At 45.1% G+C, this 17,244-nt stretch overlaps 1 protein-coding gene across 1 annotated transcript in view; it reads left to right on the top strand.

The window, feature by feature from the left end:
- Positions 1–17,244, top strand: part of LOC134910921 (CD109 antigen-like) — a 195,467-nt gene that overhangs the window by 77,796 nt on the left and 100,427 nt on the right. The window contains exons 18-19 of the mRNA XM_063919309.1: positions 2,830–2,932; positions 3,993–4,110. Of these exons, the coding sequence (XP_063775379.1) occupies positions 2,830–2,932; positions 3,993–4,110 (221 nt within the window). The remainder of the gene's footprint in view (positions 1–2,829; positions 2,933–3,992; positions 4,111–17,244) is intronic.

The following is a 17,244-nucleotide window of genomic DNA, read 5'->3' on the forward strand; positions in this document are numbered from 1 at the left end:
GGGCAGAGAGTGGTTCTGCAGAAGCTGGGGCAGAAATAGGTGCTGCAGCAACTAGGGCAGAGAGAGCTGTTGCAGCATCTGAAGTAGAGACATGTGCTGCAGCTTCCAGGAAAGAGAGAGGTGCTGCAGCAGCAGCAGGGTCAGAGAGTGGTGCTGCAGGACAGAAAAAACCCTGCTGCACAGTTACAAGCAGACAGTGAGATATATAAAGAGAGCGGGCAGAGCTCTGGCATGTGCCAGCTGTCAGAGTCTCCTGGCCTGCCCTGTTCCCTACCTAGGCTCCAATTCCAAGTTAGTGTGCATCCTCTCTGCTTTTCCTCCTCCTGCTCTATGGCTGTCAGTACAGTGACCCGCGGCAAGGTGGGAGTGGTGGGCGGCAGGACACCCTTTAACTTTTTCAGCGCCCGGAGCTTGCACTCCACCAGAGCCACCCTCGCTACACCCCTGCATGCAACCTATACACTACACCAGGAATCCTCGATAGTACCCATCCAAGCGGGGAGAAGATATATTTCTAATATAAGATGTTAAGGAAAATAAAATGATAAAACTATTTGAGATTGATATTACAGTGAAATACGGGGCTGATTCAGAGGTGGGTGGCAGCTTCACTGCCGTTGTGTTTTTGTAAGACGCAGGAGGCATCTTAAGTATAAACACTCTCCCTACCAGCTTCTCTAATCCATTGCTGTGTCCATGGATGCAGCATCGGATCAACTGCGTGACCACCTGACTTCTGAGTAACCCTCTGGTTACTCTGGATATCCGGTCACATCACGCTGCTGGGTTCAGTGATGCAGCATCCAAGGATGCAACCACTGGCTTCGACACGCCCAGAAAATGGGGACGACAGCCTATGTTTTCTGGAATGCTTCCTGACGCCTCCCCGTCACCACCCCCAAAAGCCAGCAGTACAGATGGGTCCACATTAATCTTGACCTTTAATAGGATTAACTGAGACTGGCCAGTCGAACTTAATCCCCTGCTGTAATGACTTAATCCCCTGCTGTATTGTTCTCTGTATTGTATTGCAGCTAAGAACAATAGATGAATGGTTTATGTTAATAAGTCATGTTGTGCCTAGGCGCAGAAAACTAGTCAAGATAACCGTGGACCCATCTGTATGTCAATCAAGCTGCACCGTTTGAGACACTGTGAGTGACATCACATCCCCAGATCTGCACATGTGCAGTACGGCTCCTACGCATGCATAGAACATTTGTGGTACAATGGCCTTCTCTAAATTGTGTGTACAAATGACAAGTATCTGCACAGTACTGACTATATGTGATATCTTCCTTATTGTTATAGTGACGTATGAGTGTGATAATGAAGCTGTGTAATGGAAGCACTGACTCTGTAATTCTTCACCATGGTTTTATTTTGTCAAGATGACCGCAGACCCGTAACCATTTCAGTGTTCATGGCCCTGTCTAGCCACCGGCCAGCTGTTTCGGCATCAGTCACACTGACCCCAACACTAAACAATCTATTTAAGCCTCTGCCCCAAGCACTACTCATTAATTAGTCACACCCCTGTGAAGCCCCTGTGTGTTCCATGTGTGTGTGCTGTGTGTGTGTGTAGGCCAGGTGGAGATTTAACCTTGTCTCTACCAGAAGACTGCAGTCTTCCAGAGAAGGCACTACATTATTTCACAAGAGACTGGCACAGTGATTATGATGTTGGTGAGTACTGTATGTGCGGTATTCAGTCTTTAGCTCGACAACACATAGGTCGACACTCATTAGGTGGACACTATTGGTCGACATGGTCATTAGGTCAACATGGTCACTAGGTCAACATGGCAAAGGTCAACGCATGAAAAGGTCAACATGAGTTTGTTTTTTAAATAATTTTTTAACTTTTTACATACTTAAGATCCAGGTGGACTAAGATTGTGAATAGTAACCTGTGCCAAGCGCAGCGGTAGCGGAGCAAGGCACCATTCACGAAGCATGGCGAGCGAAGCGAGCCATGCCAAGGGACACGGTGCACTAATTGGGGTTCCAGATCACTTTAAAAGAAACGTATGTCGACCTTTTTCCATGTTGACATTATCCATGTCGACCTAAGGACAATGTCGACCTATTTCATGTGTTTCACTGTTGACCAATAGTGGTCGACCTTATGACTGTCAACCTAGTTACTGTCAACCCAACGAACCACACCCGTATGTGCAGCTTGGTGATGACAACCTAAACCAAAAAGCAACAGAAAGTATAGTAAAATTATTTATGTGGCTGTTCAAGCTTTAGGTTTACTCAGTACTTTATATAGATGTGAGCAGTGAGTATAGTCTGAATTGAGAGGCTTTTATTTTTATGAAACAGAAATAACCACACTTTTTCACATGTCATTTGTTCAACCCGTAAAACATCCCACGTTTTTTTTTTGCATTGCAAATAAAGTAAAACCAATTTAAGGCTATTGCTGATCACCCCTTTAAATTCTTTGTAAAGTAGAAAATAAACAAGCAAACAGACATGGATTTCACTGATCTCCATAAAGCGGGGGGGGGGGGGGGGGGACGACACCCTCAAGCAATGGGGCCCATCTGGGGTTTCCCAAGTACCGCTTCTGGACCAGTCCAATCCTGGCAGTGGTTACTCCCTGATTTACTTATATCATTCCAGTTTTATACAGTAGTCATAGATTTCAGTGTACAGTACTGTCTTTAGTAATAGTTGTAAGTTGTTGTTTTTCTATTTTTAAATAAATGTAGGCTTAACGTTTTGTATTTTTAAGACAATTGGCAAAAAACAAGACAATGCAGCTAAATCCTAATAAGGCATGTTGCATGAATTTCTTATTGTTTATTCATGTTTCAGGATTTCAGCCCACTATTTCAAGCATACCAGTTACAATGCCATCACCTTCAGCTGATAGGGCGCTTCTTCCAGAAACATGGATTTGGCTAGAAACCAACATTAGGTATGCCAATACATTTGTTTTTATACTAAGCTGTTTGGTACTGTATAAAGGCAGTGTAAACTGAGTTGACTAAAAACAAGTTGCTTGTATTTGTGACCCTTATACCGTACATGTATAATACTTAAGTGACTTTAATATATATATATATATATATATATATACTCCAAGCTTGAGTAAGGTGTAACACTGCCCTTAATAAATTACAAAAATTACCTGTGGTGACTTATGTGCTTGGTACTCGGGGGCAGATACATGGCAGCTGCCATGATTCTGTATTATTGAGAGAGGAGAAATCCCACTTAAGGTATGGGTCACCTGGCGATGCCCTATAATTGAGGAAAGGGGTGTGTGGAGAAGCAGCAGCAACAGAAGAAGAAGTTACTGATAGGAGTGGTGGTTGCTCTGATTCTGCAAAGAGGGATAGGGCCCTTGCACCTAGTATAGGGCTGATGGTGCACTAATGACGATAATGGCTATCAAACCAAGCATATGTACTGTATAAGGATGGTTCAGCTGCAGAAATGTACACTTTTGGCAAGTATACACAAAGAGCAATCGAATATACCTGTGCTGTTTAAGTAAATGGAAGTAAATGTTACTAATCTATAAATTTAGCTCTGTTCATACAATACAGGAGCAATTACAGTCAACTTGCATTTGTTTCCATAGTATTTAACATCTATTTAAAGTAATGTGCTGGCAAGGTTGGAGAAGCTGTGATAATTTGTAACCATCGTGAGGCTTGTGCTGGAGGAAGTGGCTTGTAATAAAGTGGTTCCTAGTTTGCAATACAGTATGGTCAGGGGCCTGACATTTATTTGGTTTACAGTTACACTGTACCTGCATTGTCCACAGCTGTCCACTTGTTTATTTTGTACTAAGCACTCGAGAATTCAGGGACCTTCTGCCAACTCTAGAGATTTCACACCTGCTGTCTACCTACCTCAGAGCTGTGAGTACACAGCTCCATAAAAGATAGACAGCTGGTGAGAAACATTTCTGAAAGTTCAAATAGATGTTTTATATAAATTCATTTTATTACATAATTATTATTCAACAGCTCGGGAAACACCTATACCCTGCCATTATCTGTCCCCGACACAATGACTTCATGGCTGGCCAGTGGATTTGTTATTTCTGAGATGCTTGGACTGAGTGTTACAGATGAATCGGCTGAGGTAATACCAACTTGTTGTTATCAATGTGAATCTCAAAATGACTTTATGATACTAAAATTAATTTCAGATATGTTCAAGAACTATCAAAGATGCATCTATTCTTTTTGCAATGCAGATTCATTCTGTGTATTTGCTTTTATATGACTTTTCTATCTTCATATCTGCGTACAAAATTCCTGTTCAGTCAAAAGAAATATTGTACAGTATTTCTACTTTCACACTTGTTTTATAACAGCAATGAGTTATCTGAGTTAATAATCTGGAGTTAATTGCATTTTTAAGTCTTTGTTAACAAATTCAACCCAGGTTGTTGTAATGTTGTAACCATCCATAATGGGCAGTACGGATGGTGTAATGGTTAGTGTTACTGCCTCACAGCACTGAGGTTGTGGGTTCAATTCCCACCATGGTTCTAACTGTGTGGAGTTTGTATATTCTTCCCGTACTTGCGTGGGTTTCCTCCGGGTTCTCCGGTTTCTTCCCACAATCCAAAAATATACTGGTAGGTTAATTGGCTCCAAACAAAATTAACCCTAGCGTGAATGTATCTGTGTGTACATGTGATAGGGAATATACATTGTAAGCTCCACTGGGGCAGGGACTGATGTGAATAGGCAAATATAAAAAGCGCTGCGGAATATGTGTGCGCTATATATATAACTGGTAATAAATAAATAAATTGGAAAATCAGTGTGAAAAGCAGAAGCAGAGAATCATCACTCTATCAGTATTATAAATCAATAGAGATGAGTGCAGATCCCAGTGTTTTGATTCTAGACCACTGTTGTTGTTGTTGTTGTTTTTTTTAGAGATGTGCACTTGAAATTTTTCGGGTTTTGTGTTTTGGTTTTGGGTTCGGTTCCGCGGCCGTGTTTTGGGTTCGACCGCGTTTTGGCAAAACCTCACCGAATTTTTTTTGTCGGATTCGGGTGTGTTTTGGATTCGGGTGTTTTTTTCAAAAAACACTAAAAAACAGCTTAAATCATAGAATTTGGGGGTCATTTTGATCCCAAAGTATTATTAACCTCAAAAACCAAAATTTCCACTCATTTTCAGTCTATTCTGAACACCTCACACCTCACAATATTATTTTTAGTCCTAAAATGTGCACCGAGGTCGCTGGATGACTAAGCTAAGCGACCCTAGTGGCCGACACAAACACCTGGCCCATCTAGGAGTGGCACTGCAGTGTCACGCAGGATGGCCCTTCCAAAAAACACTCCCCAAACAGCACATGACGCAAAGAAAAAAAGAGGCGCAATGAGGTAGCTGTGTGAGTAAGCTAAGCGACCCTAGTGGCCGACACAAACACCTGGCCCATCTAGGAGTGGCACTGCAGTGTCACGCAGGATGGCCCTTCCAAAAAACACTCCCCAAACAGCACATGACGCAAAGAATAAAGAGGCGCAATGAGGTAGCTGTGTGAGTAAGATAAGCGACCCTAGTGGCCGACACAAACACCTGGCCCATCTAGGAGTGGCACTGCAGTGTCACGCAGGATGGCCCTTCCAAAAAACACTCCCCAAACAGCACATGACGCAAAGAAAAAAAGAGGCGCAATGAGGTAGCTGTGTGAGTAAGCTAAGCGACCCTAGTGGCCGACACAAACACCTGGCCCATCTAGGAGTGGCACTGCAGTGTCACGCAGGATGGCCCTTCCAAAAAACACTCCCCAAACAGCACATGATGCAAAGAAAAAAAGAGGCGCAATGAGGTAGCTGTGTGAGTAAGCTAATCGACCCTAGTGGCCGACACAAACACCTGGCCCATCTAGGAGTGGCACTGCAGTGTCACGCAGGATGGCCCTTCCAAAAAACACTCCCCAAACAGCACATGACGCAAAGAAAAAAAGAGGCGCAATGAGGTAGCTGTGTGATTAAGATAAGCGACCCTAGTGGCCAACACAAACACCTGGCCCATCTAGGAGTGTCACTGCAGTGTCACGCAGGATGGCCCTTCCAAAAAACACTCCCCAAACAGCACATGACGCAAAGATAAAAAGAGGCGCAATGAGGTAGCTGTGTGAGTAAGATAAGCGACCCTAGTGGCCGACACAAACACCTGGCCCATCTAGGAGTGGCACTGCAGTGTCACGCAGGATGGCCCTTCCAAAAAACACTCCCCAAACAGCACATGACGCAAAGAAAAAAAGAGGCGCAATGAGGTAGCTGTGTGAGTAAGATAAGCGACCCTAGTGGCCGACACAAACACCTGGCCCATCTAGGAGTGGCACTGCAGTGTCACGCAGGATGGCCCTTCCAAAAAACACTCCCCAAACAGCACATGATGCAAAGAAAAAAAGAGGCGCAATGAGGTAGCTGTGTGAGTAAGCTAAGCGACCCTAGTGGCCGACACAAACACCTGGCCCATCTAGGAGTGGCACTGCAGTGTCACGCAGGATGGCCCTTCCAAAAAACACTCCCCAAACAGCACATGACGCAAAGAAAAAAAGAGGCGCAATGAGGTAGCTGTGTGAGTAAGATAAGCGACCCTAGTGGCCGACACAAACACCTGGCCCATCTAGGAGTGGCACTGCAGTGTCACGCAGGATGGCCCTTCCAAAAAACACTCCCCAAACAGCACATGACGCAAAGAAAAAAAGAGGCGCAATGAGGTAGCTGTGTGAGTAAGCTAAGCGACCCTAGTGGCCGACACAAACACCTGGCCCATCTAGGAGTGGCACTGCAGTGTCACGCAGGATGGCCCTTCCAAAAAACACTCCCCAAACAGCACATGATGCAAAGAAAAAAAGAGGCGCAATGAGGTAGCTGTGTGAGTAAGCTAAGCGACCCTAGTGGCCGACACAAACACCTGGCCCATCTAGGAGTGGCACTGCAGTGTCACGCAGGATGGCCCTTCCAAAAAACACTCCCCAAACAGCACATGACGCAAAGAAAAAAAGAGGCGCAATGAGGTAGCTGTGTGAGTAAGATAAGCGACCCTAGTGGCCGACACAAACACCTGGCCCATCTAGGAGTGGCACTGCAGTGTCACGCAGGATGGCCCTTCCAAAAAACACTCCCCAAACAGCACATGATGCAAAGAAAAAAAGAGGCGCAATGAGGTAGCTGTGTGAGTAAGATAAGCGACCCTAGTGGCCGACACAAACACCTGGCCCATCTAGGAGTGGCACTGCAGTGTCACGCAGGATGGCCCTTCCAAAAAACACTCCCCAAACAGCACATGACGCAAAGAAAAAAAGAGGCGCAATGAGGTAGCTGTGTGAGTAAGATAAGCGACCCTAGTGGCCGACACAAACACCTGGCCCATCTAGGAGTGGCACTGCAGTGTCACGCAGGATGGCCCTTCAAAAAAACACTCCCCAAACAGCACATGACGCAAAGAAAAAAAGAGGCGCAATGAGGTAGCTGTGTGAGTAAGCTAAGCGACCCTAGTGGCCGACACAAACACCTGGCCCATCTAGGAGTGGCACTGCAGTGTCACGCAGGATGGCCCTTCCAAAAAACACTCCCCAAACAGCACATGACGCAAAGAAAAAAAGAGGCGCAATGAGGTAGCTGTGTGAGTAAGATAAGCGACCCTAGTGGCCGACACAAACACCTGGCCCATCTAGGAGTGGCACTGCAGTGTCACGCAGGATGGCCCTTCCAAAAAACACTCCCCAAACAGCACATGACGCAAAGAAAAAAAGAGGCGCAATGAGGTAGCGACGCAAACAGCACATGACGCAAAGAAAAATTAAAGAAAAAAGAGGTGCAAGATGGAATTGTCCTTGGGCCCTCCCACCCACCCTTATGTTGTATAAACAGGACATGCACACTTTAACCAACCCATCATTTCAGTGACAGGGTCTGCCACACGACTGTGACTGAAATGACGGGTTGGTTTGGACCCCCACCAAAAAAGAAGCAATTAATCTCTCCTTGCACAAACTGGCTCTACAGAGGCAAGATGTCCACCTCATCATCATCCTCCGATATATCACCGTGTACATCCCCCTCCTCACAGATTATCAATTCGTCCCCACTGGAATCCACCATCTCAGCTCCCTGTGTACTTTGTGGAGGCAATTGCTGCTGGTCAATGTCTCCACGGAGGAATTGATTATATTTCATTTTAATGAACATCATCTTCTCCACATTTTCTGGAAGTAACCTCGTACGCCGATTGCTGACAAGGTGAGCGGCGGCACTAAACACTCTTTCGGAGTACACACTTGTGGGAGGGCAACTTAGGTAGAATAAAGCTAGTTTGTGCAAGGGCCTCCAAATTGCCTCTTTTTCCTGCCAGTATAAGTACGGACTGTCTGACGTGCCTACATGGATGCGGTCACTCATATAATCCTCCACCATTCTTTCAATGGGGAGAGAATCATATGCAGTGACAGTAGATGACATGTCCGTAATCGTTGTCAGGTCATTCAGTCCGGACCAGATGTCAGCATCAGCAGTCGCTCCAGACTGCCCTGCATCACCGCCAGCGGGTGGGCTCGGAATTCTGAGCCTTTTCCTCGCACCCCCAGTTGCGGGAGAATGTGAAGGAGGAGATGTTGACAGGTCGCGTTCCGCTTGACTTGACAATTTTCTCACCAGCAGGTCTTTGAACCCCAGCAGACTTGTGTCTGTCGGAAAGAGAGATCCAAGGTAGGTTTTAAATCTAGGATCGAGCACGGTGGCCAAAATGTAGTGCTCTGATTTCAACAGATTGACCACCCGTGAATCCTTGTTAAGCGAATTCAGGGCTCCATCCACAAGTCCCACATGCCTAGCGGAATCGCTCCGTGTTAGCTCCTCCTTCAATGTCTCCAGCTTCTTCTGCAAAAGCCTGATGAGGGGAATGACCTGACTCAGGCTGGCAGTGTCTGAACTGACTTCACGTGTGGCAAGTTCAAAGGGCAGCAGAACCTTGCACAACGTTGAAATCATTCTCCACTGCGCTTGAGACAGGTGCATTCCACCTCCTATATCGTGCTCAATTGTATAGGCTTGAATGGCCTTTTGCGGCTCCTCCAACCTCTGAAGCATATATAGGGTTGAATTCCACCTCGTTACCACTTCTTGCTTCAGATGATGGCAGGGCAGGTTCAGGCGTTTTTGGTGTTGCTCTAGTCTTCTGTACGTGGTGCCTGTACGCCGAAAGTGTCCCGCAATTCTTCTGGCCACCGACAGCATCTCTTGCATGCCCCTGTCGTTTTTAAAAAAATTCTGCACCACCAAATTCAAGGTATGTGCAAAACATGGGACGTGCTGGAATTTGCCCATATTTAATGCACACACAATATTGCTGGCGTTGTCCGATGCCACAAATCCACAGGAGAGTCCAATTGGGGTAAGCCATTCCGCGATGATCTTCCTCAGTTGCCGTAAGAGGTTTTCAGCTGTGTGCGTATTCTGGAAACCGGTGATACAAAGCGTAGCCTGCCTAGGAAAGAGTTGGCGTTTGCGAGATGCTGCTACTGGTGCCGCCGCTGCTGTTCTTGCGGCGGGAGTCCATACATCTACCCAGTGGGCTGTCACAGTCATATAGTCCTGACCCTGCCCTGCTCCACTTGTCCACATGTCCGTGGTTAAGTGGACATTGGGTACAACTGCATTTTTTAGGACACTGGTGAGTCTTTTTCTGACGTCCGTGTACATTCTCGGTATCGCCTGCCTAGAGAAGTGGAACCTAGATGGTATTTGGTAACGGGGGCACACTACCTCAAGAAATTGTCTAGTTCCCTGTGAACTAACGGCGGATACCGGACGCACGTCTAACACCAACATAGTTGTCAAGGCCTCAGTTATCCACTTTGCAACAGGATGACTGCTGTGATATTTCATCTTCCTCGCAAAGGACTGTTGGACAGTCAATTGCTTGGTGGAAGTAGTAAAAGTGGGCTTACGACTTCCCCTCTGGGATGACCATCGACTCCCAGCAGCAACAACAGCAGCGCCAGCAGCAGTAGGCGTTACACGCAAGGATGCATCGGAGGAATCCCAGGCAGGAGAGGACTCGTCAGAATTGCCAGTGACATGGCCTGCAGGACTATTGGCATTCCTGGGGAAGGAGGAAATTGACACTGAGGGAGTTGGTGGGGTGGTGTGCGTGAGCTTGGTTACAAGAGGAAGGGATTTACTGGTCAGTGGACTGCTTCCGCTGTCGCCCAAAGTTTTTGAACTTGTCACTGACTTATTATGAATGCGCTGCAGGTGACGTATAAGGGAGGATGTTCCGAGGTGGTTAACGTCCTTACCCCTACTTATTACAGCTTGACAAAGGCAACACACGGCTTGACAAATGTTGTCCGCATTTCTGTTGAAATACTTCCACACCGAAGAGCTGATTTTTTTTGGTATTTTCACCAGGCATGTCAATGGCCATATTCCTCCCACGGACAACAGGTGTCTCCCCGGGTGCCTGACTTAAACAAACCACCTCACCATCAGAATCCTCCTTGTCAATTTCCTCCCCAGCGCCAGCAACACCCATATCCTCCTCATCCTGGTGTACTTCAACACTGACATCTTCAATCTGACTATCAGGAACTGGACTGCGGGTGCTCCTTCCAGCACTTGCAGGGGGCGTGCAAATGGTGGAAGGCGCATGCTCTTCACGTCCAGTGTTGGGAAGGTCAGGCATCGCAACCGACACAATTGGACTCTCCTTGTGGATTTGGGATTTCGAAGAACGCACAGTTCTTTGCGGTGCTTTTGCCAGCTTGAGTCTTTTCATTTTTCTAGCGAGAGGCTGAGTGCTTCCATCCTCATGTGAAGCTGAACCACTAGCCATGAACATAGGCCAGGGCCTCAGCCGTTCCTTGCCACTCCGTGTGGTAAATGGCATATTGGCAAGTTTACGCTTCTCCTCCGACAATTTTATTTTAGATTTTTGAGTCCTTTTTTTACTGATATTTGGTGTTTTGGATTTTACATGCTCTGTACTATGACATTGGGCATCGGCCTTGGCAGACGACATTACTGGCATTTCATCGTCTCGGCCATGACTAGTGGCAGCAGCTTCAGCACGAGGTGGAAGTGGATCTTGATCTTTCCCTAATTTTGGAACCTCAACATTTTTGTTCTCCATATTTTAATAGGCACAACTAAAAGGCACCTCAGGTAAACAATGGAGATGGATGGATACTAGTATACTTATGGATGGACGAGCGACTGCTGACACAGAGGTAGCTACAGCCGTGGACTACCGTACTGTGTCTGCTGCTAATATAGACTGGATGATAATGAGATAAAATTAAAATATATATATATCACACTAGTACTGCAGCCGGACAGGTATATATATTATGTAATGACGGACCTGCTGGACACTGTCTGTCAGACTCAGCACTGCAGACTCCTAAAGTAAGCTACTAGTATCAAGAAGATAGGAAAAAAAAAAACCATGGGTAGGTGGTATACAATTATGGATGGACGAGCGACTACCGACACAGAGGTAGCTACAGCCGTGGACTACCGTACTGTGTCTGCTGCTAATATAGACTGGATGATAATGAGATAAAATTAAAATATATATATATATATCACACTAGTACTGCAGCCGGACAGGTATATATATTATGTAATGACGGACCTGCTGGACTCTGTCTGTCAGACTCAGCACTGCAGACTCCTAAAATAAGCTACTAGTATCAAGAAGATAGAAAAAAAAAAACCACGGGTAGGTGGTATACAATTATGGATGGACGAGCGACTGCCGACACAGAGGTAGCTACAGCCGTGGACTACCGTACTGTGTCTGCTGCTAATATAGACTGGATGATAATGAGATAAAATTAAAATATATATATATATCACACTAGTACTGCAGCCGGACAGGTATATATATTATGTAATGACGGACCTGCTGGACACTGTCTGTCAGACTCAGCACTGCAGACTCCTAAAGTAAGCTACTAGTATCAAGAAGATAGAAAAAAAAAAACCACGGGTAGGTGGTATACAATTATGGATGGACGAGCGACTGCCGACACAGAGGTAGCTACAGCCGTGGACTACCGTACTGTGTCTGCTGCTAATATAGACTGGATGATAATGAGATAAAATTAAAATATATATATATATATCACACTAGTACTGCAGCCGGACAGGTATATATATTATGTAATGACGGACCGGCTGGACACTGTCTGTCAGACTCAGCACTGCAGACTCCTAAAGTAAGCTACTAGTATCAAGAAGACAGAAAAAAAAAACCACGGGTAGGTGGTATACAATTATGGATGGACGAGCGACTGCCGACACAGAGGTAGCTACAGCCGTGGACTACCGTACTGTGTCTGCTGCTAATATAGACTGGATGATAATGAGATAAAATTAAAATATATATATATATCACACTAGTACTGCAGCCGGACAGGTATATATATATTATGTAATGACGAACCTGCTGGACACTGTCTGTCAGACTCAGCACTGCAGACTCCTAAAGTAAGCTACTAGTATCAAGAAGATAGAAAAAAAAAAAACCACGGGTAGGTGGTATACAATTATGGATGGACGAGCGACTGCCGACACAGAGGTAGCTACAGCCGTGGACTACCGTACTGTGTCTGCTGCTAATACAGACTGGATGATAATGAGATAAAATTAAAATATATATATATATATCACACTAGTACTGCAGCCGGACAGGTATATATATTATGTAATGACGGACCTGCTGGACACTGTCTGTCAGACTCAGCACTGCATACTCCTAAAGTAAGCTACTAGTATCAAGAAGATAGAAAGAAAAAAAACACGGGTAGGTGGTATACAATTATGGATGGACGAGCGACTGCCGACACAGAGGTAGCTACAGCCGTGGACTACCGTACTGTGTCTGCTGCTAATATAGACTGGATGATAATGAGATAAAATTAAAATATATATATCACACTAGTACTGCAGCCGGACAGGTATATATTATGTAATGATAATGACGGACCTGCTGGACACTGTCTGCAGAATGCGTTTATAAAAACACCACACGACGAGTGTTTAACTTTTTCAGGCAGACAATCACAATATACTGGTGGTCAGCAGACAATCACAATACTGGTGGTCAGTGGTCACTGGTCAGTCACACTGGCAGTGGCACTCTGGCAGCAAAAGTGTGCACTGTACTTAAGTGCAGTCAGATAATGATATACAGTATATGATGCAGCACACTGGGCTGAGCACAGATATGGTATGTGTGACTGTGTCACACTGTGTATCGTTTTTTTTCAGGCAGAGAACGGATTAATTAAACTGGTGGCACTGGTCACTGGTCACACTATCAGCAGCAAGTAGTACTCCTCCTATATGCTCCCCAAAATTTGTGTGTCTCTCTCTCTAGTACTCTAGTCACTCTAAACGGAGAGGACGCCAGCCACGTCCTCTCCCTATCAATCTCAATGCACGTGTGAAAATGGCGGCGACGCGCGGCTCCTTATATAGAATCCGAGTCTCGCGATAGAATCCGAGCCTCGCGAGAATCCGACAGCGGGATGATGACGTTCGGGCGCGCTCGGGTTAACCGAGCAAGGCGGGAAGATCCGAGTCGCTCGGCCCCGTGTAAAAAAACCTGAAGTTCGGGCGGGTTCGGATTCCGAGGAACCGAACCAGCTCATCTCTAATTTTTTTGTTTTTTTTTGCTTTTAAAATTGGAATTGATAATAACAGCTAAAATCATGTAATTTGCATCAATAACATTTGTATCCAGTCATTTCCATTGAATTTTCACAGCTCACAATATTGAATTCACCAATATTGACCAAAGGCTGCAGCAAGATAGCTGGTTAAACTAAGTGACAGAGCAGTGGCACAATGTTTAAAAGAATATACTGTAGCACATCTATGAAACATAGTGTAACAGCAGTGGCAGACAGAGTGGTAGTATAAAAAACTATACAACTTTATATAATGTTTCATTAGTCAAGAACTAACAGCATAAAAGTAAAACAGCAAATCACAGGCCTCAGGTCAGTAGAGGTGATTGCTGGCAGAGTAAAGTATCATAGAAAACTATGTAATCTTCAAACTTATGCCAAACAGCAAATCACAGGTCCGAGACCAGTACAGGTGATTGAAGGTAGAATGTTTAGTGGAAAGTAAAGGATTGCTAACTATAAGGAAAAGTAAATTGTATTTATGGAACAAAGTATTAAATACTAAACTTTCAAAATGTAAATCGTCAAATGCAAACTGAATCTAAACAGCAAATCACAGGCCTCAGGCTAGTAGCAGTGATTACTGCTGGAGTAAAATCTAGTAGAAAACTAGATCACCATCAAACTTACTCCAAATAGCAAATCACAGGCCCAGTGTCAGTACAAGTGATTGCTGCTGGAGTAACAGAGTAGAAGAAAGCATAATAGTAGCACACGTCTCCAACCAGTAATCACATGCCTCAGTACAGGTAAATAGAGATGGAGTAACAGGCTTGTAGTCTTAACACAAATACAGCAAGGTGGACAAAGCCCATAATGAAAAGTGGTACACAGTGGAATTATTCTTGGACCCTCCCACCCATCTTTATGTTGTACATCAAAAAGAACATGAATAGTTTAACAGACCAAGTGCTTCAGTGACAGGGAGTGACACTTTTATAGCTGAAGCACTTGACTTGTTTTGACCACCATAAAATAAAACATTTTGGTGGTTTTGTTTGACCAAACTACCAATGGGATTAAGGCTAACAGTGTTACTCATCCTCAAAGTTGAAGATATCATCATCCTCATCATCATCCTTCTCTTCGTTTAGTTGTTTTCATAGTGCAAAACGCTTTAACTTTATAAAGCTAAGGAATGTAGCAAATTTAATCTTAAACTGGGTACACACTTTTATGATCACTCGGATGATCTTATCTCACAGTCAGCCGAGCAGTGTTTATTCAGTGTGACCCCCTGTGAGACAGCGGCAGCAGCAGTGAGTGAGCGGCTCCTCTACGGGATCAGGAGAAATATTAAACAGCACATAAGATGCGCTCTCCAGATCACTGCAGCTGCATTGTAAGCCGTTTATTGGTTAATGCTCCTGCAACGTTACTGCATACACACCTATGCAATTGTCAGCCCATTCACCCAATAACGGGTGACCGTGCCATAGATTGCATAGGTGCTTACCCAGCTTTCGTTAATAGATTATTCCCATAAACTTTCCAGACTAAAGCCTTTTTACGATGTTGACTATGGACGGCATTTAATCAGTGCCAGATTAAGGTCCACATAGGCCTGGAGCTGAAATTTATAAAGGGCCTATTGTGTGCCGCCACCGGGCGTGTGATCGCCGCACAGAAGTTCTCCCTGTGTGTCCAGGGTGGTGTGGTGGCATACTACATCACTGCACTACAGTACCTCCCCACATTACATATCTTCACTATACTACATCTCTGCACTATATCACTCCTACATCTCTGCACAACATGCCTGCACTATATCACTTCGCTACCCCCCCACCCTACATCCCAGCACTATACATACCCAAACTACCTCCCAACACTACACCTCTATACTATATTCCTGAACCACCTCCCTATACTACATCTCATCACTATGCTACCACTCCACACTACATCTCTGCACCATATCACTGCACTACCACCCCACACTACATCACTCTGCTACATCCTCACACTACATCTCTGCACCATCTCACTGCACTACCATCTCACACTATATTGCTACGCTACCGTCCCACGCCTCATCTCTGCACCATATCACTGCACTACCAACCAACACTACATCACTACGCTACCTCCTCACACTACATCTCCGCACTACAGTATATCACTGCACTACTTACCCATACTACACCTCCGCACTATATCACTGCACTTGCCACCCCACACTACATCACTACGCTACCACCCCACACTACACCTCAACACTATACTACACTACCTCCCCACACTACATCACTATGCTACCTTCCCACACTACATCTCAGCACTATGGGGTCTATTTACTAAGCCTGGGATGGAGATAAAGTCAACGGAGATAACGTCTCAGCTAATCGTCTCCTAACTGCCATTTCACAGGCTGGGTTTGAAAAATGACAGTTAGTAGCTGATTGGCTGGTACTTTATCTCCATCCAAGGCTTAGTAAATAGACCCCTATATCTCAGCACTAACTCTCCACACTACATCACTACACTCTCTCCCTCACACTGCATAATTGCACTACTTCACCACAATACATCACTATACACAACACTCCACTGCCTCCCCACAAAATTTTTATTTTTATCTTTGCTCTGGTCTTTGCGTGCAGAGCAGCTCTGGAGGAGAAGTTTACAGTGACGCAGTCCAGGTAGCATAAGGGGTAAGAAGGGGTGGGCCCCTGAGGATGGGAGGGACTACTTTGGGTGTCTGCTTACTCACTACAGTGCATCAGCCCATGGGTGGCTGACTTTTAAGCCCCATACACACTAAACAATATGACCAATGAACGATATTGGTGAATGATTTCCCTTCAGCTTCCAAACATACTTGATAAAAGACATTGTGCATACACACTGAATGATTTTTCAAACGATATGAACGATGAACGATATTGCTAGCATCGTCTGGGACACTAATGGTGGCTAATTTAAATAATGGGCCGGCATTACAGAGTGGCTATTATGATGAATATCGTTCATATCGTCCATCGCTCATCGTACACACTGAACGATATACACTTTTACGTGAAAGATATAGGCAAAATTGAGCTGCAAGTTCAGAAGACTGAAACCCTAGCTGATGAAGGGCAGGGGCGCGCATCGTTCATTGGATACACACTGGACTATATTGTGAACGATATCGCTCATAAAGCTCACAAGGACTGATATAGTTCACAATATCTTCTAGTGTGTATGGGCCTTTAGGCATGTGCACATGCCTATTCTCAATTCCCAATCTATACCAGCCTCCTGGGGGCCCCGGGCCACTGATGACTGTCACTCTGTGCCCATGTAAAGTGACTGATCAATCAGCCTTTTTGTTGAGCAGCTCCCAAAATTTCCCCAACAATAAAAACAGTGCTCTGTACCTGCTGGATACTGTGTTGGGTACAGTGTGGAATATATTGGGACACACAGTTAAATATTGAGTCAGTTACAGTGTTTTTCACACAGTGTGGGTCAGGTACAGTGCAGGATGGATACAGTGCAGGTTAAAGAGCGGGTCGGATACATTGCAGTAAGCAGAGCCGGCGCTTCCATTAGGC

Source organism: Pseudophryne corroboree, chromosome 4 (assembly GCF_028390025.1).
Source record: "Pseudophryne corroboree isolate aPseCor3 chromosome 4, aPseCor3.hap2, whole genome shotgun sequence".
Lineage (NCBI taxonomy): Eukaryota > Metazoa > Chordata > Amphibia > Anura > Myobatrachidae > Pseudophryne > Pseudophryne corroboree.